The sequence below is a fragment of the Protomyctophum parallelum genome, assembly GCF_964188405.1.
Source record: "Protomyctophum parallelum genome assembly, chromosome: 21".
NCBI classification, from domain to species: domain Eukaryota; kingdom Metazoa; phylum Chordata; class Actinopteri; order Myctophiformes; family Myctophidae; genus Protomyctophum; species Protomyctophum parallelum.
In genome coordinates this window covers 26,390,400-26,415,136 of record NC_139713.1, presented here as the reverse complement: position 1 = coordinate 26,415,136, position 24,737 = coordinate 26,390,400, and the positions used below count along the sequence as shown (strand labels likewise).

Here is a 24,737-nt window from a genome sequence, read left to right as displayed (position 1 = left end):
GTTGTAACACAGATTGTCAAACTGCGACGTACATACACTACTGGAAAACCACAAAATCCATATTACACTGAAATATTAACTTCAACACGGTGCAGCTGGACGATACGGAGCATGTGTCCGTACAATCGTGCATAATAGCGTATTGGTCTGTGATAACAATAAAAAAGCATATTGCTATTACTGTAGCGCACTTTTCGTTTTCAACACTGAAAACTCAGGCCGTTGTGTGTATTTATGATTAGTACATTTTAATAACAGTTGGGCCATTGTGCTTTTATTACGATTATTCAATTATGTTAGTTTTCTAAAGCTGGTTCCTTCCTTTCCCTTTGGATACTTTGGATACTTAGAAAAGCGTTACATTTGAGCTATTCTTATTAAAGGACCAATCAGTCCTGAAAGATCCTTTATTGTTTTTGTCTCTTTTTTTTCTTCTCCTTCCGCCAAAAATAGCAGTTCTGGCTGAACCGTGCAGTCGGTTTTCGCGAAAGTTGGAGATTGGCCATGCCAAATGGTGAGGACCATTGGTCAAATGGTGGTGCTATACATGTAGGTGGTGCTATAGCACTCAATTGAAAATGCTAACTTTGACCACGCATAGCTCATGAACCGTTTGACCGTCGGCAATGAATCTTCGATACACACATGCGTCTCCTCATGCCGAACAAGTAACATGCTCTTACTTTTGACCTCTGACCTCTAGATCACCCACCATTTTGAATTATATGAAAATCAATTAAAATGCATCTCCTCCCAGTATCTTTGATCAAAATGCACGAAAAGTTCGACGTGATTATGATGAGCATGTGTAGCAGTGGCTCAGAGCCTCTGCCTGATGGCCTCAAAAGTCTAATATCTCCCCAGGTCCAGAGGGATATCCCTTTGGATTAGTGATTAAGATGTTGGACTTTCACGCGGGAGACCGGAGTTGGTTTCCCCGTGGGACATACGAGGTCAAAAGGGAGGTGAGTATAGCAGAGTGGCTCAGAGCCTCTGCCTGATGGCCTCAAAAGTCTAATATCTCCCCTCAGTCCAGAGGGATCTCGGCCTGAGTTAAAATCCCGGGTGTTACACATGTACAGTAGTAGATCTGTTTGAGTACTTATGCGTTGGTACTCAAAGTATATTTGCTTATTACCTTCTTGAATGATTTTGCTGTTAACAATACAACTGATTGTGTCCGGATAGCTCTAGCTCAGTAGCTAGCTAGTTTTACAATTCTATCAGTCAAACAGCCGCGTTTTACAATTCTACATATTATTTGAAACAGGAAAAAATTATCACACCTGTGCAAACTGAGCAGTGCAAATACACTTGTATTGTGATAGTTATACTGTACTCTGTACTCACTGTACGGTACAGTTTTATTGTTATAGTGCTCAGTTTGAAAGGCCCTTTAGCCTGCTCAACAGTGCCAGTTTAGGTCACTGAGCGGTATTGCAGCTCTTCGTACCACAAACAGACATACATGGAGACATATGTCACACGCAGCCAGTTATTGGAGCGATGTGCACCGCTCAATGAAATCTTCAGGAGAATCCTTAAAACTCAACCATATTCCACAACAATAAAGACTCACACATTATTCCTCCTGTAAGTCCAGTATTCATAAAAGCTGTAGGCTAATGAAATAAGCATGAGAAACAAACAATGAAAAGTTATATACAATATTTATTTAAAACATCATTCTTCAATAATAATAATAACAATCTCAAAGGCATAATCATTCCACATAGGCCTATCTGATGAAGAGTGCAATGAAGAGACAGCCGACCAAGGATGTGGCCGAAGCTGAAAGGACAATGACGATGACACTTCCTGCGATGTTGACCAGAGCGCCAAGTCCTGCTCCTACGATGATCTGGGCCAGCTGGACCATGCAGGTGAGAGCAGCGCAGTCCACCCCGGTGCCGCGGCGCCTGCCAGTGCTTCCGTTTAACTTGATCTGCTCCTGAAGTTGTGGTCGGATGGGGGAAGGAAGGAACATGCAGGTGCAGAGGTGGGGTGGGAGAATAGAAAGAAAATAGAGAGGATCAAATAGCAGTGGTGTAAACAAAGTGATATTGAAGTACATTTACTCTTACTGTACTTAAGTACAATTTTGAGGTATTTTTATTTTACTTCACTGGAGTATTTCCAATTTCCAGTACTTTTCCTTCTACTCCACTACAACTCAGAGACAAATATTATACTCCACTACAATTATTTGAAAACTACAGTATGTAGGCCTACTATATATTACCTAAAAATAGAGCACCCACAGCACCCATTATTTTTAAGAGTTTTTTAAAAGTGGACAAGTGAGTTCCAGAGGTAGTTGGTTCCACAGCAGTGGAGCCCTAGCAGCAAAGGCTCTGCCACCTTGCGTCACCAGCTTTGTGTTGGGGGGGGGGGGGGGGGGGGGGGGGGGGTAGGGGGTTGAGTAAAACTTTGTCTGCTGATCTGAGGTATGTGCGGTATCCATTTGGAAACTTGTGAAATAGGACATTCTGCATAATGACTACTTTCTACTATTGGTATATTTTAATACCAATACTTTTTTACTTTTACTCATTTTGAATTCCGGACTTTTACTTGTAACAAGGTATTTCTACATTGTAATATTGACTTTTGACTTTTACTTTTAAGTAAAACATAGTGTGAGGTTGACCCCCATTTTTCAAAATGGAAAACATTGTTTTTCATAAATGTTTAATCATTTAAAGAATAAAAATAGCAGATCTACAAGCTAAAAACACATCAATATGTGACATGTTTTGAGCTTGTTGACTGGCTATTCTCATTTTATGAACAAGGATTATAATAGGGCTTATGTGGTTAAATTGGTTAAATAAATGCTCTATTAGTCTGTCTAAAATAGATGAAAGACACGTGTGCGTGCGTGCGTTCACACACCTCTTCCTCTAGCTGGTACTCTGCTATAAGGTTGAATGGGATGGTGTAGAGGGTGCTGGACATGACTCCAAACACAGTGCAGAGGCTGAGCACGGCGATGACGTTTGGGAACAGACCAATGAGACTGGTACCCATCCCAAACACAAAGTAGCCCACGAAGTAAAGCCCCTTCAGGCCGATGTAGGGCAACAGCAGGCGCTGTACATCTGGAGAGACACAGATAATAATCATAATAATCAACACACTTATAACTACACTATATCGATATCGCTCACCATTGTATTTATTTTATAAGGTGTTGGTGTGAACTCTGCCATCCACTTTGTATAGTTCGTAGTGCTCAGTCAGTGTATGAAGTACAGTACATGACCAGTGAACACTCATACATGGACGACAGAGAGAGAACAGAAATAGCTCTTGTATTGTACTGTCACCATCTGTCTCGTACTGATGTGATATTTGATTGTTTCCTGTTTTCTGTGGTGTACTTGGGTTTTAATTTACTGCTATCTACCTCTTATTTTGAAGTAAAAGTCCTATAGTGTTTCCTGTTGTCCTTGTAGCTGTTGTCTTTCCTGTCTCACCTACCCAGTGATTCTTTGTTCATTTGAATCACTTGTGTCCTGTTTTCCCCAGCCAATCCCTATGTTAATTGTCTGTGAGTTTCACCTGTGTATAGTTTGTCGGATCATCTGTTACTTGTACGCTGTCAGTTTTACTGCACCGAATATAGACTTTGTTGGTACTTTGAGTGTCCCTGTAATTCAGTGGTTTTCAACCCTTTTCATATCAAGGGCCATTATGTATTCAGCATTTGAGCCATGGACCACAATTTGATGAGATTTAGCGTCTCAGCAAAACTAAAGACTATTTTGTTATTGTTGGATAAGATGTGCTATATTGGCCCAGGCCGTGGCGTAACGGTCTGGGCACCGGACTGGTGATCCAGTCGCGGTGTGCCGCGGGTTCGACTCCCGGACCCGACACGGCCTTTACCGCATGTCATCCCCCCATCTCTCTCCCGTTTCCTGTCAGCCTACTATCTATCCCTTCAAAAATCAATAAAAGGCGTAAGCCGCAAAAAAAATATCTTAAAAAAAAAAAAAGATGTGCTATATTGATGTGGTACCATAGGAGAGAACAGGCAAACGAATTGTGTAGACTTCTCGTAAATGAAGTATTGCAGATGTTTAACAGTAATGTACCGGTAACTCTTGAGAGCATAAAATGAAAACCTAATGGACCCATAAGGGTCCCAAAAGCGGCTCTATGGGATGCAGAGCCATCTAGAACAGGGTCTGCTGATCAGCGCCAATATCTTATCTATTTTTTTAATATTTTAAAACGTTATGATGGAAGACAATACTGCCGTACAAAGCCTAAGTGTGTAACTAACTACGTTTTTGCACTCTGGCTTTGTAGGGCAGAATAGAGCTCTGATACCACTGTCATCAGGGACGTGCAGAGTGTTAGAGGCAGGGGCTGACATGTAAGAGGTCACTTTTAGGCAAAAATGGCAGATCTACAAGCTCACAACGCGTCGCACTGCGATGAGTTGAGAGCTTGTAGATCAGCTATTTTCGGGGCGCAACTCAGCACTTTTTAGCTAGTGGAGATGCGGTGTACGACCTGGATGTCTAAACAAATTTGTTCAACGCAAAATGCTGCGTTCAAATTCAGGAGAATTCTCATGAATGCTGCTTCAGGCATGGCATGGAAAGGAGTGGCATTTGCATTTCTTTCACCATAGTAAATGCTGCATTCGTGGTCTGGAGTCAGTTGTTTTACAGACGGGTAAAAGGGCAGGGGCCCTTTGATGTCTCTGTGTGCACGTCCCTGACTGTCATAGATGACTGAAATGACAGTCTGGCCACGTGAGGTCAGAGATCCACATGGGAGCCACACCGTTCCACACCGTTCTGTCTGTGAATCCCGAGATCCACATGACCCCCCCCCCCCCCCATACACAACCATAGCACATGAGAGAAGGGAAACACAGACAAGCAGACTTACAGGAGAAGAGGGCTGAAGACACGGCATTAATACACAGGCCCCAGCACCCCACCTCCACACCCCGCTCGTAGGTGACGTAGGCAGTGGAGTTATGATCTGCATATGGGTTCCCCTTGTATACAATCTGCAGAAAAAGAGGACAGGAGATGAGATGCAATTGGGAAATATAAAATTGTCAATAAGTGCTCAAAAGAAGAGAGCAAGTTTTTCCGATGTCGAAAACCTACTTCAAGACGGATCCCGTGTGCTTCATTGAGCTGAAATGCATTGGTCACCATGTGTTTTTATTTACTTTGCCAAGTCATGCTGAAATACTTTAGTCTTTAATTTTAGTCTTTAAAAGAGTGTGCTTTGGATTTCTATGTTAAATAGCCAAGTTGTTGGTGGAAAATTATAAACATTGAATTAATAAGTAGGCTACTGCATCAAAATGATATACCGGTAACTACCAATGTAACATTGTTTGATTTAATGTGATCTTATTTCCATTAAAGAAATCTCTAAATATTCTAGATATTTCAACTAAATAAGTGTTGTCATGTCATCCACCATCAATTTGTATACTGGTGCCTATTCTGCTACAGGAGGACAGGTACAGACAGGTGCTGTCTATAATAATAATAAACCATTTTATTGTATACGGTATAGCAGCAAGCATAAAGTATGTCCTTTGATCAGCATTTATTAACTCCATAACTATATCAGGCTTTACGGTTTACAGTAGTACTCATGTGCACTATCTCTCTCTCTCTCACACACACACACACACACACACACACACACACACACACACACACACACACACACACACACACACACACACAGCACCTGACATCACAGACGTGTCACTTGTTGCAATTGTGAGAAGAGGTAGTGAAAATCAAAAAGAAGAATGTATATCAGGAGTTAAGAACATAAATGGTACAGTACATTAGTACAGTACATTAGTTAGCAAATTGTCATTGCCTAGAAGAAGGATTGCAGACAGGTGAAACTGTAGCCGAAAAGGTCAGCGCATGGCGGTGATGACAGTATATACACACAACACAAATTTGGAAATTGGCAAAACAAAACAATTGGAGATAAAGGTGGGGGTCATTCAGCTACTCTAAACACACACGGCACACGCTATACGCTGTCTCTCTCTCTGTCTAACACACACACACACACACACGCACACCTGTGGACAGCCTACACATACATACCTGGCCCATGAAATCGGTGAAGAAGAGCATGTTGCAGAGGAAAGCCGTCCACCCCAGTAGGTGGCTGATACACAGGCAGCGGTAATGACCTGGCATGTTCATCATAGCTCTCAGCAGTGATCTCAACGTCATTCTCTTCTGAACCTGTACACATACACACGGACATGAATGAACACACACTTAGGGCCCCATCTTGCGTCACACCTTACCTTAGCCCTTATCCCTAAACTTATTTGCCTTTTTTTTTTTTTTTTTTGAAAAACGTTTTAAAATAATTCAACTAGCCGATCTACATCAACACGGTGTGAGCTTGTAGTAGATCAGCTATTTGAACAATTTTAAAAGGTTTTTTTAAATAGTAAAAAATGGCAAATAAGTTTAGGGATAAGGTGTGGTGCCAATTGTCTTTATAACTAAATGTATCCATATGATGAATCTGATGAAAGTGTGTTTTCTGCCAATTTTGCCTAATGTGCTCAATTATTCCTAGCATTAAAACTCAATATATGCCACATAAATGTGTTCCACCGAGCCACAGATATGGAACATATTATTTTAGGTTTAGGCTCCTGAACTGTTCCCTTTACCCAATATGTCCACAAGCTCTGAATGCTACCTCTATTTGACATGTTTTGTTTCATTTATATGCTGTGGTACGAGACGGTGTCAGATGCCTAAAATTGCAGATCTGTGTGAGCTTGTACATTGTACATGTATTTTACGCAACACTAGCATACCACAAAGTATAATTGAGGCTTCATCATTGAGGCCCCATCAATTGGTGACGGATGAATGTTTTGTCCAATGTCCTTAGCCCCCACGCACAATACCAGTCTATTGAACACCAGAGTTGATTTATTCTGTTATTGTAAAAAAAACAAAAAAACATGCTAGGCTACTGCATCAATCTGGGATTGATGCAGTAGCATCAATTGGGATGGGACACAATTATCCTAACTTGGCATCCGGCCCTGTTCCACGGCTAATGAACTCTGATCCTGCAATCTGTTGATCCTGAGACTCTGAATCACCTCCTGAATGTTTCCTACTTTTAATTCATTCTGAGATTGAAAAAACAGTTTCAGAGCTATTCTGTCTCAGGCTATATAGGCCTAAACCTAATTTGCTTTATAAGGAGCGTATTGCTCTCAATAAACTTTCCCCAAAAAATGATTATATTATTATTTGGATGGCGTGACAGGGATTTCCTCTATATATTTTAGGGACTATAAACAAACTGTTTTTTTTCTTCTTTTTAGTCTAGACCTAATAATAAAATAAGTTCTCTCAGTTACTGTAAATGAACCCTGGTCAATTTAATTATATGTTGTTACTTCAACACAATGTTACTTCACATTGTTCATCAGACTAGACATGCATGTGAGCATCGTGAGAATCCCATACCTCATTGACCGGCTGCTTTGTTTTGCTGGAAGTCACAGCGTTGGCTTCACCCAGGGCTGAGAAGGACCTGGGCCTCAGGTCTGCCACTAACGCTGGAACTGCTGGAGGGATGGGTTCTTTAGTCAGTGACCCATAGCCATTGCTATGAGACCCCAGTAAGCGCAGCGGGGCTGAGAGTTCTGAGTGCTCTGTGATCTTGCCAAGAGGTACCTCTGGGATGCTGATGAGATGTACTGTGAGGAAGATGCCCCAGGTCAAGGCTGAGAAGAAGTAGATGACCTGGTACTCTGAGCCCAGCAACTGGCCAAGCGATGAATGGCCCCAGTCCATGGCTCCTACTAGATAACCACATGCTCCACCCAGACCTGAAACAAGTTTACAGATCGAGGCATTATTCCAGTAGTCAAATTTTACTGAAAATACATATAGGCCTACATATATACAGCTATTTTCAAATAGTGAATGCATCTACGGTTGAAGTGGTTAAACTGATTTTGATACTAAGCTACTTTTTTATTTATTTATTTTTTATCCCACGATTTTCCAACCCATTTTTCACTGAGTGTCAATTATCGAATGTAATCCTGGGAGCTACACTTCCTCTGCCAACCTGGGGGGTTGGCAGAGCGGACTGACCTCATGCTTCCTCCTATGCATGAGGAGTCCAAGCCTTAAGGTCCAAGCTGCTTCTTTTCACCTGATATGGGAGAGTTTCCCCGGCTGGACGTAGCCTGTGGAAGGAACATGTTATTCCAACCAGTTCCTTTCCCCTCCATCAGGCGCTGGCCAGGAGGAGGTAGTTTAGAGACCAGGATTACTGCATGTTTCTTTGTGAGGGTACCTAGCTACCTACCCTAGGGGACACGGGGAGAACATAAACTCCACACAGAAAGGCCCTTTCGCCATGCCAACCCCACCTCGGGTATGGGCACTACTAAGCTACTCCCCCTGGAACCCCCTCAAGGTCCAAATGTTGAGAGCCACTGCATTAAAGATTTAATCTCTGAAGGTAATTGCCACCCTGTGTTTTATCAATTTCAATTTGGGCATTTAGCAGCCTTACAAGCGTAAGATCCGAGCCCTCGGGCAACTTCACAAACCCTATAGTCAACAAATAATATGATAGGGTAAACAGAGTCTAAAGAGAAATATTTAGTGCTTCAAAGAAATTAATGCTCCAGATAAAAATCAACCCTAATATCTGTCTAAACAACATGAACATACTCTTAATAGGCTGTCTCTTCATTGCCTCCACCAGGCCGAAGGCATGGGGATAGAGTATGTTTTGCACTCCGTCCGTGTGTCCGTCCGTCCGTCTGTGAACAGCTAATTTTGCACACACGCTCCCTGGATGCCATATAACGATGAACCGCTGCCCTACAATTTCCAGAACGGCACCACCAGGAGACCGACTTTTGAAAAACACATCTTTGGATTTTACTACTCCAGATTCTGTCCAAAAATCCCGCAAAAAAAGTTATATACTATCTCTATAGTCATGTGTTCAAGATGGATATCCGATATTTCATATTCCATCCTAATTGGCTAACATTGACTTTCAAAGTTTGCAGGATTGGCCTTTTTGAAACAAAAAGCCTCAAATCGTGAATGCAGCGTGCAATTTACGTGAAATCTTTCACAGACTTTCTTACTAGGCTGAGGAATATATCCCACCCTTTTCACATTGGCCTGTTATAGCGCCACCAACAGGTGGATTTTTGCAAAACACATTTTTGGAACAAAATGCCTCAAATCATCCAATTGCCATCAATGGTGTAAGAACAAATGGCACCCTTTTCACATTGGCCTATTATAGCACCACCAGGAGGCCACAACCTGACCTGGCCTGGTGGGGACCTGTGCCCCGAGGGGCACTTTTTCTAGTTTAAAATGTTTTGCTTTTGATTCACCAGTTTGGATTTTACCATTGGCTTTTAAAAGGTTAACAATATGACAATTGTATGGGGAAATAATGCATTGCTTAAGGAAATAACCTCTAAATAATATTGGATAGAAATGTGTTTTTGTAGGTTTTCCTAATCATGTGCTAAAGTACGGTGACGTTGAGCGGTGACTTCTGAGACAGCTTACACTAAGCTGAGGCCAGTGCCATGTGACAGAAATAATTCATCACTACTCTTAAGTTATATTCTCCGTATTTAAATGTAGAAATAATTTTAAAAACTATAACTTTGCTTTAAATATATTCTGTGAAATAAACTATTTGTTTTGCCAGCTATACGCTGCTGTCCTCACCTTTTACTGTATTTGTGTGACACAGGTGAATTAATTGGCTATAAATGAAGAATAAACACACTCTTTTGTATGTAGATATGAGCTGTTTCATTGCCACAGACATGTCAATTGATGTGCATAAAAAACCTGTACATTTGAAATCAGAGTAGCTGAGGGAAATGGATTTACTTACAGTGCTTATCTATTTGTGCCAATGGATTTGATGTGCTTACACATTCTTGACTTAACCGTTAAGCCCCTTTTTAAAAATAGCTTGTAAATCTGCAATTATTGCTGTTGTTTTGTTTTAAATATTCGCCTATAATGACCCAAAATAGGTACACCAAGTTGAAAGTGGGTAAAATCAAGCTACAGTACACACAAGACATGGTTTCATTAGCAAACAATGAATATTATTGTTTTTGTGTTATGAATGATATGCAGTTGTCATGTTCTTGATTAATATTTGCAGCCACTGCTCAGAGCAGCAGACAATCTTCAACCAAACTTTTAACGTACGTGGCCAATTATTTCTTTCTTTTTACCCAATTTAGTCGTTAGGCCAATTGATTTCTCCCCACACATTTCTGTGTTTGTGACTGACTCACCTGCCACTGTCTATCTTTGTTTCTACTGTAAATCAAGATGAAAACTGTATGCACCATTTGAAACAATGAGTGCTGGCTGCATAATATGTCTTGATGTGCTGTTTTGTCCTGTCCTGTGTATCAAACCATATGCCATGTTTATTTCTGTTATTTTGTAACAGACTTTGCTCAATTGCTGCCTTTTCTGCCTTGATTGATAGTATACAGTAGACTGAGGGGAATGGGGAGAGAGAAATGGAGAGGGATTCGAACCCACGACACGCTGTCAGGCTGAAGCCTAGGTGCCCGGACCGCTATGCCAGCCGCCTGGGCCTTTTTATGTACTTTATGAATAAAAGTAAAAAAATAAGTTCAATTCCATTTCCCACATTTTGTTCAACCAAATCATTTGTTTATAATTTGTTTATAATAAGAATTTGTTTATAATAGCCTACAGTATACGTTTGCCTGGGTCCAGACCATAGACTCTGAGTGCACACTTCTCTGATTAGAGTACGTTTCTCTCTTCTGAAGCAGGAAACGGTTCAGTCAAGCTACAATAAGTTGTTTTAGCCCGATGTTTGGTAGAGCACCAGCAGCATGGGTCTCACTTTTTTTTTTTTTTTTTTTTAAGTAAATTTTATTCAAAGAGTTGGATCAGTTTTCACAGTTTTCACAGAAAGAGAATACGACTCTTCGTTTTTTTTTACATTTTCTCCCACAACTCCCTTCCCAGTCCTCCCCACCCACCATCTTTCCCCACGAGGCCAGACATACAAACAACATACAAACACAGGTATAAAAAAATAAAATAAAAAATTTGAGTACAAAGCAATACACACAACATACAGTATATACAGGTATAAAACCAATGGGTAATAGATAAGATACTAAGAGACAAAGAAAGGGATCACATGGTTATGGTTAATAACAACTTCAATGGGGGGTAAGAGGGTCTCACGTTTCAAAGTCAAAATATGGCACTCTCTCACAGCAAAGACTGAAACGTAAATGTAATGTCCTTTATCCAGCACGTGTCACATGGTACCGACTGCCGAGTCAAATCCCCCCTCTTGCCATCATTGTGAAACCTACACTATAGTTCCACTCCACTCTTAAGGTCTTACACCCTGGGGCCATTTTTACACCATTTAAGTTGTCTTAAATGGTTGTCTATAACAGGGTCTGTGTCTGATCTGTCTAATCTTGCAAAACGCTAACTTTGTATGCACACACTGCCAGTAGGTCACAGGACCTCCATTTATGTCCCCAGAATCCCCACACATACATACTTTAAATATGTGTAACTTTAATTAATGTAACAGTGGCCAAATTTGTTGCAGACTATTTCTTTATCTTGTACTGCCATTTGTCCAGCACCTGAGCTAGAGTGGATGTGCATGCTCTATTACCTTTGCAAATTTGGATTCATGTCATACTGTATATGTCACACAGTCACAGACGGCTGAAGTCACACATGCCGTTCAAGAACCACATTGCGGAGCTTGCTTCGTCATCTCCATGTTGATCCCAAGATCCACATTAGCCTATTCAAATTGGAGCTACACCCAGCTATGGAGTGTGTTGTCTAACCTCAATGTATCATCATGGCATCGGGCACAAACAAATCAGCTCCATGTATGGGCACAAAGGGGCATGCCATGGGACAAGAGATCTCCATATATGGGCATATCAGTCCGATTGGCAACGGATGTGTGAGTCCAAAAGCCAAAGTCCATGAAAGCTAGATGTGAGAGCCGTGTAGTGAATCTTCTGCCTCCATCTTACCCTGTCCTCTGCCTCCTCTTCTCTCACACCAACTAACTTCATGTCCTCTTTCACTATACATCTTCTCTTTGGTCTTCCTCTAGGCCTCCTGCCTGGCAGTTCCAACCTCAACATCCTTCTACCGATATACTGTACTCACTATCCCTCCTCTGTACGTGCCCAAACCATCTCAGTATGGCCTCTCCAAAACATCTGACATGAGCTGTCCCTCTGATGTACTCGTTCCTGATCATATCCATCCTTCTTACTCTCTCTGCTACCTCCAGCTCTGCTTCCTGTCTTTTCCTCAGTTTAGTGTCTCTAAACCATACAACATAGCTGGTCTCACCACCGTCTTGTACACCTTCTCTTTCATTCGTGCTGATATACTTTCCTATCACACATTCACACCTCACACTTTTCTCCACCCATTCCAACCTGCTTGCACTCGTTTCTTCACCTCTTGTCCACACTCTCCATTTTTCTGAAACGTTGACCCTAAGTACTTAAAGTCCTCCATCTTCTTCACGTCTACTCCCTGGCTGTAACCTCATACTGTTCCACTTGGGTTCCTCTCATTCACACACATTCTGTGTGTCTTGCTGCGGCTAACCTTCATTCCTCTCCTTTCCAGGGCATATCTCCACCTCTCTAGATTTTCCTCTACCTGCTCACTGCTCTCATTACGGATCTGCAAACATCATGGTCCATGGGGATTCCTGTCTAACCTCATCACCTCACCTCATTTTTTCCGTGAGTATACTCATGAGTATATCCACACAGAATGAAACCACCATGCAGCCATAAACCAACATCATTTTATTTCAGAACAAGATAAAAAAATGTCACCACGAATAATGACAACATATCTGTATGAATAAGGAGGCATCAACTATATGCGGTAAATAGTTTGTATCGTTTATTCACCCCCCCCCCCCCACCACAACCACTCTGGTGTGTATAAAGACCTAAATCATGACACCCTGACCCCCCCCCCCACCCAGAATAGTTGAATTTCAAGCTCACAATGCGGCATCAGCTCTGTGAGCTGGTAGTTCTGCCATTTCTTAAGCTTACCAAAACATTTTCATGTTTTGAAAATGTTTGCATAATAATGGCACGCCAAAAATAGGGATGCCGCGGTTATACGTGCGTAAGAAAACAGACAGTCTGACCTTTTGGATCAGCAGCGTGCAACAAAGCATACTGTAAATCAGGCTGGATCTCTCTCTCTCTCCACTCACAGGCCTCACATACCAACGGTACGCACTGGCATCATGTGAATGGCCTCTCTACTCTCAGCCCAGACCCATGACTGCAGCACATGATTTGCTCTGGGCTGGATTACTGCCTGCCTGGCTGGGTAACACGTTCACCACACCCTGGGCCTGCAGTCAGCTGAGCATACAGCTGCTTTCACATAATGCCACACACACACACACACACACACACACACACACACACACACACACACACACACACACACACACACACACACACACACACACACACACACACACACACAGAACTTGACTCGCAGTGCTTCAAATTATATATATATATGTATATAATTTGAAGCATGTATGTATATATATATATATATATTATAAAATGTTGTGGACATTTTGTCCGATATTATAGGAGAGTAGAGTATGGCTGCAACTATCAATTATGTTCTTAAAGATTATTCTATCTAATACTCTTTCGATTAATCGATTATTCTATCAAATACTTTTTTGATTAATCAAATAATTGAGAAGCACTTTATTTATTTAAATTTTTTGATATATCAATGAAACGACACCAAAAAAGTTTAACAGAGTTTAGACTTAGTACTGTATGATTAACCTTCTAACCTTCTACCGATATACTGTACTCACTATCCCTCCTCTGTACGTGCCCAAACCATCTCAGTATGGCCTCTCTGGCTCTATCTCCAAAACATCTGACATGAGCTGTCCCTCTGATGTACTCGTTCCTGATCCTATCCATCCTTCTTACTCTCTCTGCTACCTCCAGCTCTGCTTCCTGTCTTTTCCTCAGTTTAGTGTCTCTAAACCATACAACATAGCTGGTCTCACCACCGTCTTGTACACCTTCTCTTTCATTCGTGCTGATATACTTTCCTATCACACATTCACACCTCACACTTTTCTCCACCCATTCCAACCTGCTTGCACTCGTTTCTTCACCTCTTGTAGAGAGTAGAGTATGGCTGCAACTATCAATTATTTTCTTAGAGATTATTCTATCTAATACTCTTTCGATTAATCGATTATTCTATCAAATACTTTTTTGATTAATCAAATAATTGAGAAGCACTTTATTTATTTAATTTTTTAGACTTAGTACTGAGTTTAGACTTAGTACTGTATGATTAACCGCTTAAGCAAGTCCTATTTTATACTTTGTCATACAATAGATGTACAGAGCTTCAACGACTCAATTAGCGACTCTTTGTCCATTCATGTTGTAACCTAAAGGTTGTGTAAGGTGGTGTTATTTTGTTAATCTAAGTGTTAAATAGCTGGAAAGACCACTATTACTGAACAAACACTTTAGCGGAATATATTGTAATATAGCTTTAACCTTTTAACAAAAAAACGTTATGGTGAGCAAATATTGATATTCTAAATAAGTAAAACCAGCAGAAGGCTTATCAAAAGGTTCTTTGTGTATTTCAAATTCACTGATCTTCCTTAGTCTTATTTAAAAGGTCACTGTTTTATTATCAGATATAGTGGCTTGTTTGGAAGTGTATTACATTAAAAATTGTCGTCTACCTACAGTATAAAATATATCGGTCATTGGAGAAAATCACTGTCTTGTCAGCAGGTCGAATAATAACATAATCAGTTTTGGAAAGTTCATAGAGAGCGTTACGCCTTTTATTAGTCAAATTGGGTTTAGGACTGTAGTCTGAGGCAGAATTTAGTTAGAAACTAATATTGAAATATTTCCTGTCTGATATACAGTAGACGCGTTCCCTCCTATTGATTTTATTGTATAATTTACAGATTGGATTATTCATAATAATGGTTTCATATTTAATGATGAAATTAGCAAACAATGCATTAGTGTTCCAATGGGCTCTTGTTTCTCACCTAAATATGCATGACATTGACATGTCTAATTAGTGGTCTCTGGGCTAATTGTGCTATGAAAGTGTCCCTTTAAGGCCTCATTCACACGTATCAAACACCAATCAAGCAAATGTTTGGTCGATTTGTTTTGTTTTTTGGGCCACCACAATGCTTTTCCAATGCGAGTCACAAACAGTCACCAAACATTTTGCTTGATTGGTGTTTGATACGTGTGAATGAGGCTAAGTGTTCCTGAACGTGCCATTTTTTTCTTTCAGATTATCCACAATACTATGATACAAACATAGCTATCCTCCTCTTAAGAAGGAGTTGGCTTATTTAATAAGCCATTAAAAGACCATAGGCACCTGCAGACCTGTGATCGATCATCTCATGTATGGCCTCACAACACACCGCTTGTTCAAGTGATCTTCAAATCTGAGTATGGGAATTTTGTTATGCAAGAATTCTCAAATATAACCTAGGCCTATAGTTGGTTATTGTACAGTCATCGTGTCATGCAGCAAAAATAGCTGATCGGCTATTTTCTGCCTGCATAATTATAATTATAATCAAGTACAGTATAATTCAGATTTAAGTGGTTAATCTGGTATGATTCGTAAACTGGAATTTGAGTCATTTTTCCACAAATTGAACCACATTTCACCTGTGTTTACCCTTTACCAATGCAAACTATGAACAGACAGAGGACTTGCCAGACTGTTTGTGCAGTTTTTGACACCATTTATAAAATGAGAGAGCAAGTGAAGCCCCAGCAGAAGTTGAATAATGATGGTTTATTATGGCTAAGAAAAGGTGTGTGTGTGTGTGTGTGTGTGTGTGTGTGTGTGTGTGTGTGTGTGTGTGTGGGTGTGGGTGTGGGTGTGGGTGTGTGTGCTATACCTGTGAGTAGAGCATGGTAGTGCAAGCCTCTCTCCTTGTCGTTATGTGAACACACATCAAACAGGTAGGCTTTGACGGGCCCATCAATGAAATCTGCTGCAAAGTCAAACAGCACGACTCCAAGCATCACCACCACGATGGCCCAGACACTCTTCAATGCCTTGTCGCTGACTATTGCTGTAAGACAACATAGATACACAAGGTTTGTCCTGACAAAAAGCTACTTAAACACTGTTTGCAGATGTCACCTGTTTGACATAACACATTGACATGAACATTTCATGATAACGTTGTTATACAATGGCTTTTGATTCAATAACTTGTGACTACAAGGTCATAATTCGCCTTGAAGACCTGTTCAGTTTGTCATTCAGGAAGAGAACAAGAGTTAATACACAATATTGTGTATTTCTTTGAAAATCACAATCCACCATTATTTAATATAATTATTAACCACTGTCTGATCACATTAATATCAAATATATAAATATTGAATCAAGCAACTCAAAAACTGTCTGTGATGCACACACAAGTGCCTGAGTAGCCCAGATGTTCGAATGACACCAAAATGAGTAAAACACCCCCCTTTGTTAAGATCCAGTGTTATGCAAAGGTCTTCCCCAAATATGACTGTGAGCAAGCTGGTTGAATTTCATGGCAATAGTTCAATAGGTAAAGAAATATTCTGATATGATTTTGTTCCCATGGAAATGAAACCAGTGTAAGACCACACTCTGTGCTCTTTGGTACACTTGTATACTAAACAAATAATGTCCACAGAATCGTGCGGTGATCAGAACAGCATGAAATGGAATTGTCTTTCACAACATTGTTACGACATGAAGATGGAAGTATTACTAAAAGGAAATACTGAGAAATAATATTTAACATAAACAAGATAACAAGTGTTTTTTAGATTAAATAGCATAGCTTCTGGATTTTTTATATTTTAAAAATGATTATTTCCCCCTCATCAGTTTGGGTGCGGTTTCCAGTGGCACAATTATAATAAAGGAGGATCAGCTTATCCATAGTAGCCTACTCTAAGAAGGCGGGATTAGTGCATGTACAGTATTATAGTACTACATGAGTATTATAGTAAATTCCAGAGTCCTGCTAAAACGGTGAGCAACATTCATCTCAGAAAACGTTACTGTCACGATATCAGTCTGTTGTACACTTTTATTATGCAGTGTTGCCCTAGTGTTTCCTGTTCTGCCTAGTTGTGTTTGCCTGTATTGTCTCACCTCCCTGTGATTACTAGTTTTCTCCACCTGTGTCCTGTTAGTCTCCCAGCCAATCCCAGTGTTTATTGTTTGTTCTGTTCACCTGTGTTTTGTGATCCCTGTGTCTACTTATACCCTCAGTCCCTTATGTTCCCTGCTTGATTATAGATGTTGTTACAGTGTTCAGTCCTAGTTATGTTCTTGTAGTGTTCTTTGTATTCTCCTGCGTTCTCTTGTGTTCCTGTGTTTTGGAGAATAAATCACCTACATTTGACCTGCTCTGCTCCTGCTCTGTTTCTGCAATTGGGTTCTACATATCCTGAGTCGCACCGTGACAGTTACGTACATATCCAATTATCCAGTGGTCAGCATTTTTTTCTGAATATCTTCTGGCTTAAGTATGAGATTTGAAAGTTCTCACAGCAGAACATTGTATTTTCAGCTTTACAGAAGCCTTAAGGTGCTTATAACACGCACAATATTTTCTAACTCATTTTGGGAAATGTATTCACCCCTGGTGTGTAAAGACCTTAAAGGTTTCAGTTGGTATCAATAACCATCATGCATTTCATCACAGCATACTGTATCTCTCAACATTTTATTTCAACAAACAACCATTACATGGTCATGCTTAGAGATACTATAGAGACTAGTATAAAGGGTCATTACTACTAGTGTGCAGGGAAGCAGTATTCTGCATCATGGCATTCTTTCTCAACGTGATGGTCCAGGCATTCCACGGGGTCCTTGAGGGGGTTCCAGGGACAGGGGTTTCCCAGTTCAATGATAGATAGTCCCAGTCCAAGTCCCAGACATAAAATAATGAAGTGAGTGGTGCAACTCCATCCCCGGAACATCGTCATATATATACTGTGTGTGTGTGTGTGTGTGTTATAGTTGCACACAGGTGGTGAAAAACAGTCATGCTGTTTTCGTGCTCAGCCTCAGACCCAGCCAGCCAGCCAGCCAGCCACACACATAGCTCCGTAAGGGAGTGGTTGCACCACTCAAAGAATCATATCAAATGAGGGTCCGTTATCTAATGCGTATCAAACTGGGGGTCAACTTGAGAATGACTCGTATATGGAGTATAACAAGCTGTCTGTATAGCATTTAAATAAATCAATGGCAATAGGGGTGATGTATTCATTGATTATTACTATTATTATTACTCAATACCAACAAAAACAAATAATTTCCACTGCAACTACGCCTCAACATTGTTGCTGTAAGTGTAAATATGTAATTTGCCCATTTAAAATTAAGTGCAGATATGCTCTCTGTCTGCTTCTGTTGACAAAAAAGCTCTTCAATGTTAAAACCTTGCTTGAGCATGGCCAAAACAGTTCTAATGGTTATTCATAGTAGTAGTCAAAGTAGTAGTAGTTTACTTGCATTCTCAAAAAATAAAAAAATAGATACAACTATTAAAATAAATATTGGTGTTATTTAGCCACTTTCGCATCCCTTTATATTTTGAAAACAATTCACACACAGTTACAAGCTCACAACATTGTGAGCTTGTATGAACTATTGAACTATAGCTATTTTCTCTATTCGTTGTACAACAAAGTAAATAGGGACTTAAGTGGTTAATACGCTTTCATTAGGCTAGTTGATAATATAGGTCTTCAAAACAATAACCACCTCGCTCCATGACATAATAGTAGCCTACCAGCTCCCTCTCTTCTGTTCATCTTCCCAAAAGTATCAAAGTACTCCAACCTTTTCAAAACATAATTCCTTTTATGGCAGATCTACATTCAAGTGTCACGTTGTGAACTTGAAGATCAGAACTTGAAGTAAATAATAAGTAAGTAATTTGAGAGGCGTATTGTCGGTATCAGCCAGGGTGTGGGAGTCTATCCCTGTTTCAATGCGCTATAGAGCTCTGGGCGATGGAATGCTGAGGTGGAGCACAACACTGTCACCTACCATCAGCTCTCAGTACTTGAGTAAATGTAGCCTACTTTGTTAATTGCTTTCCACAACTAGTCCCAGTAGTCAAGTGACAAGTCTCACCTGAGATAACTGCGTCTCCGTTGAGGAACAGAGTAATTCCAATCAGCATGAGGATACCCAGCGCCAGGATGTAGGGCCTCCGTCTTCCCCACGGCGAGCGGCAGTAGTCGCTGGCCGAACCGATGATGGGCTGCAGCAGGAAGCCCAGGATGGGGCTGATGAGCCACACCAGGCTGTAGAGGCTGCGAGGCAGGCCCACGCTCAGCAGCACCGGCGTGACGAACGCCGCCTCCACGGCGTAGCAGAACTCCCTTCCGAACATGACCAGGCCGTGTAGGATGAGGCGTCCCCGCGAGCGCCTGGGGGGCTCCACCTCCCCGAACACGAGGTTCTCGCCGCTGTCCAGGTAGCCCTCCTTGGATCCCCCGTAGTCACTAGAGCGGTGGCCCGTGGAACCGGCGACGCGTGTCCCGGCGGGCTCCGGGAGCCGGCAGGGTTGGGGCCTCGAAGACTGGTCCTCTGATAAAACAGTCATGGCAGAATGACAGAGAGAGGGTTAGAGGGAGAAAGAGAGAGAGAATTGAGTGGTAGTAGTGTCTCTCTCAGTTGACCTGGGGCCGGATCGTAGGCTCAATGCCAAGTAAGTCCACTCATGCTCAGCTTGGGATAATCCTCTGTTCTACTGCATAGCTGAGCAATGAGACCAGAACACACTGACACACACAATCACACATCCATGGGTCTACCTCGCCGTCTGACCACGGCAGAGAAGGGCAAGATGAAGAAAAGAGTCTGAGGGGAGGATAAGAGAGAAGGGGGTGTGTGTGACCGAGACATGAATGAACATTCCTTGTGTTTTTCGCTCCTCCTCCAGTCTGTGAGGTCCAAAGAAATGGCCCTGCAGTGGTTCCTGGAAGTACCGCACAGTGGAAGTGACACATGAGTAGGTAGCCTATATGTGTGTGTGTGTGTCTGCATGTATGTTTTCCTTTTCTCGTGTGCTTCTTCAAATGAAACGCACACCATTTTCATGCTGTACACCTAACTGGTGCAGCATGAAATGTCACAACAAACTCTTTGTGCCCACGGTCATCATAGGTCAACATCTCACCAAGGCACAGCTCTATAATTTCTGTGAAAAACAGCCTCTATAATATATCACTCGTATCAGTCTGTGTTTCTTTTTATTTACTAATGCAATAAAATGTAATAAGAACACTTATTTCATACTTCGTGATGCAACATGTTGTGAGCTTGTGCTTTCCCCCATTGAAGCAAGATTATAAAATATTTTGCCTATAATGACATGCCAAACACATGGATGCACAGGTTATGATCATGTACGAGTACACACAAATACAGTAAATTAAAAGATAATTCATAACTGTCCGTATAGTTGGACTGTGTGGTTGTTACAAAATCCCACGGTACAGATATGACATGGCAAACCGTTTGGAAACCACTGCCCAAACTACGGACGAAGATACCATGTACAACGTGAATGTTTTCATACTTTCCTTAATGAAGGGCACAAATCAGCAGACCATCATGTGGTAGTTAAAACAGCTTGCATGTTTCTGCCTCTGGGTCTGGGTCTGTCTGTGAGGAGGAGAGCAAGCCATTAGATTGGAAGAGTGCACAGTTGTACAGTCAGTTACAATTGTTGCCTTCCAGGCATTCACACCTCATTATCAGCCCAAATATGGACAAATGGATATAACACCAGACTCGAGTAAGGCCAATTGTGGACAAGGACGGATGCATGTGTAGCCAGTCGGAATTGTCCCTCCTGCGCTACTGTTGAGATACAGGCCTTAGCTCTTCCCACTTCCTGGCCCACTATAAAAGCCCATTAGCATGGGTTTTTAGGACTCCTTCGGTCCTGGTTGACAATGTCACAGGTTGCTGGCTGTGCAATGCCCTTGGTAGGTGAATATTGTATATAGATGAAAGTGCAGTATATTTGATTATTTGCTCTTGAGACTGACATTGTCACTTTAGGCACTGCTTCTAAACTCTAGAGAAGGCATGTGTCAGTGGAGTGGGATGTTCTGAAGCCAGATTGGAACTTTTTTTGTGGCAAGATACTTTTCAACCTGTTCATAGACTATTTTTTCCATCACTTTCGAGATGCAGGAGCTTAGAATAGAAATAGGGCGGTAGTTGCCGGGGTCTAATTTACTCCCTTTCTTGTGCAAGGGGGTTGCTTTGGCCAGTTTGAAATCTTGGGGGACCTGTCCCTGTTTGATGGAGAGGTTTACTATGTGCGTGATGATTGGAGCTATAAAGATGGCTTAGTCTCTGAGAAATTTGGAGGGAATATTGTCATGGCCAGTGGCCTTGTGGGGTTGGAGGGCACTCAAGTTCTCAAGTACCTCATCAGTTGTCACCATAACTAGTTTAAAATCGTCTTTACAAACACCTAGGTTTCTGTAGAAGGTTTTAATGTGCTCTACACCAGAGCCCAGAGTGGGAGGGCAGTTTGTTAACCAGAGTTGTTGCTGTGTTTGTAAAGAAGATGTTCAAGTAGTTGGCCACATCAAGCTTGTCAGTGATGAGAGTGTCATTCGATTTGATGTTTATGTTTATGGTTTTTAGTTTCTGACCGCAGCCAGTTGTTGTTTAGTAGCTTCCAGAGCTCACGAGGATTGTTTTTGTTTTCCTCTGCTTTATCATTGATAAAGTTACTTTTAGCTGATTTAGTCATGGTAGTTACAATGTTTCTTAGCTTGTTTCGTTGGGTTTTAAGGATGCCCAGTTGGGTTTGGAGATCACTGTCGAAGCGCTTGGCTTGCTTGGACTTGCATTTGGAAGTTCAGAGCATTTTTTTCATTCAGTAGGCTATGTCCGAATTCATCCATGGCTCCGAGCGGGTTTTGACCCTGATGGTTCTCAGAGGAGCCATGGTGTTAAGTACCGTTGAAAATTTGGTTTTGAAGCCAAGCCATGCTTTTTGATTAGTGTGCTCCTGAGCTCGTCGGACCAATCCAGACTCTCCAGTTCAATGTTAAAGGCCTCGCTAGAGTAGGTTTTGAGGTCCCTAGACATGACTGTTTTGAGACAGCCTGACTTTGGTTTTGGTTTTTGCGGGTAGGCCTACAGAAAATCATAAAAAACAGTCAGCCCAGTACAGTATTTACAAATCCCTGATTGATCAGTTAGCTCAGTGTGAGGAGTGGCTGTGCTTGTGATCCACAGGTCCAGGGTTCAAATGACCCCCCCCCCCCCTCGCCTACTCTCCTCCTGCCTGACGCCCCCCTCACCTACTCTCCTCCTGCCTGACCCCCCCCTCGCCTATACTCTCCTCCTACCTGACACCCCCCTCGCCTACTCTCCTCCTGCCTGACCCCCCCTCGCCTACTCTCCTCCTGCCTGACCCCCCCTCGCCTACTCTCCTCCTGCCTGACCCCCCCTCGCCTACTCTCCTCCTGCCTGACCCCCCCTCGCCTACTCTCCTCCTGCCTGACCCCCCCTCGCCTACTCTCCTCCTGCCTGACACCCCCCTCGCCTACTCTCCTCCTGCCTGACCCCCCCTCGCCTACTCTCCTCCTGCCTGACCCCCCCTCGCCTACTCTCCTCCTGCCTGACACCCCCCTTGCCTACTCTCCTCCTGCCTGGGGCCCTCACGCCTACTCTCCTCCTGCCTGACACCCCCCTTGCCTACTCTCCTCCTGCCTGGGGCCCTCACGCCTACTCTCCTCCTGCCGGGGGCCCCCTCACCTATACTCTCTTCCTGCCTGAGGCCCCCTCGCCTACTCTCCTCCTGCCTGGGGCCCCCTCGCCTACTCTCCTCCTGCCTGGGGCCCCCTCGCCTACTCTCCTCCTGTCTGGGGCCCCCTCGCCTATACTCTCCTCCTGCCTGACCCCCCCTCACCTACTCTCCTCCTGCCTGACCCCCCCCTCACCTACTCTCCTTCTGCCTGACCCCCCCAGACTTTTATAATGGCAGATTTTGGCACGTCAAAAAATCACTTTCACCTAGAAACTCCATTCACACTTTTTTATTATTCAGCTTACTGTGGAGACACATGCTGGAACATTTTACTTTGAAATGTTTTGTAGTTTCTGAGTTATTTAACTTAAACGCCCAATGCATTCTCTATGGCAATAGCACAAACTTTGGCATGCTACTAGTCCTACATACTTAAATCTACCAACCCCATTCTAGCCTACTTAGGTTCATCTTACGGTGGACATGTTTGCCTGAAAAGGAATCTTTGAAAAGTGTCATAGTTTTAGAAATATAGTGCTTTCAAATTAACATGGGGCTCAATGGCAGATTTTGGCACGTCAAAAAATCACTTTCACCTAGAAAGTCCATTCACACTGTTTATTATTCAGCTTACTGTGGAGACAAATGCTGGAACGTTTTACTTTGAAATGTTTTGTAGTTTCTGAGTTATTTAACTTAAACGCCCAATGCATTCTCTATGGCAATAGCACAAACTTTGGCATGCTACTAGTCCTACATACTTAAACCTACCAACCCCATTCTAGCCTACTTAGGTTCATCTTACGGTGGACATGTTTGCCTGAAAAGGAATCTTTGAAAGGTGTCATAGTTTTAGAAATATAGTGCTTTCAAATTTGAGACTTTTAACATGGGGCTCAATGGCAGATTTTGGCACGTCAAAAAATCACTTTCACCTAGAAACTCCATTCACACTGTTTATTATTCAGCTTACTGTGGAGACACATGCTGGAACGTTTTACTTTGAAATGTTTTGTAGTTTCTGAGTTATATAACTTAAACGCCCAATGCATTCTCTATGGCAATAGCACAAACTTTGGCATGCTGCTAGTCCTACATACTTAAACCTACCAACCCCATTATAGCCTACTTAGGTTCATCTTATGGTGGACATGTTTGCCTGAAAAGGAATCTTTGAAAAGTGTCATAGTTTTAGAAATATAGTGCTTTCAAATTAACATGGGGCTCAATGGCAGATTTTGGCACGTCAAAAAATTACTTTCACCTAGAAACTCCATTCACACTGTTTATTATTCAGCTTACTGTGGAGACACATGCTGGAACTTTTTACTTTGAAATGTTTTATAGTTTCTGAGTTATTTAACTTAAACGACCAATGCATTCTCTATGGCAATAGCACAAACTTTGGCATGCTACTAGTCCTACATACTTACACCTAGCAACCCCATTCTAGCCTACTGTACTTAGGTTCATCTCACGGTGGACATGTTTGCCTGCAAAGGAACATTTGAGATGTTTCATAGTTTTAGAAATATAGTGCTTTCAAATTTACAATGGGGCTCAATGGCAGACATTGGCACGTCAAAAATTACTTTCACCTAGAAACTCCATTCCCACTTTTTATTATTCAGCTTACTGTGGAGACACATGCTAGAACTTTTTACTTTGAAATGTTTTATAGTTTCTGAGTTATTTAACTTAAACGCCCAATGCATTCTCTATGGCAATAGCACAAACTTTGGCAT

General features: G+C 41.9%; 1 protein-coding gene across 1 annotated transcript; it reads right to left on the bottom strand.

Annotated features, from left to right (window-relative positions):
* Nucleotides 1-1,730: 1,730 nt before the first annotated feature.
* Nucleotides 1,731-19,961, bottom strand: slc45a2 (solute carrier family 45 member 2). The gene is made up of 7 exons (XM_083793172.1): nucleotides 19,341-19,961; nucleotides 16,093-16,269; nucleotides 7,518-7,882; nucleotides 6,114-6,257; nucleotides 4,909-5,032; nucleotides 2,896-3,101; nucleotides 1,731-1,951 (listed from the first exon to the last, which is right to left on the bottom strand). The coding sequence occupies exons 1-7, from the start codon at nucleotides 19,813-19,815 to the stop codon at nucleotides 1,739-1,741; spliced, it is 1,704 nt and encodes a 567-aa protein (XP_083649298.1). The 5' UTR covers nucleotides 19,816-19,961; the 3' UTR covers nucleotides 1,731-1,738.
* Between the last annotated feature and the right edge of the window lie 4,776 nt (nucleotides 19,962-24,737).

What these genes read in the sequence shown, in the direction of transcription:
- slc45a2 (XM_083793172.1), bottom strand. Translation starts at nt 19,815, where the DNA reads ATGACTGTTTTATCAGAGGACCAGTCTTCGAGGCCCCAACCCTGCCGG. An exon ending in TCACCGATTTCATGGGCCAG is followed by an intron (nt 5,033 to 6,113) that starts GTATGTATGTGT and finishes CTTTTTCTGCAG; the next exon opens with ATTGTATACAAGGGGAACCC. An exon ending in GTCTTCAGCCCTCTTCTCCT is followed by an intron (nt 3,102 to 4,908) that starts GTAAGTCTGCTT and finishes GTGTCTCTCCAG; the next exon opens with ATGTACAGCGCCTGCTGTTG.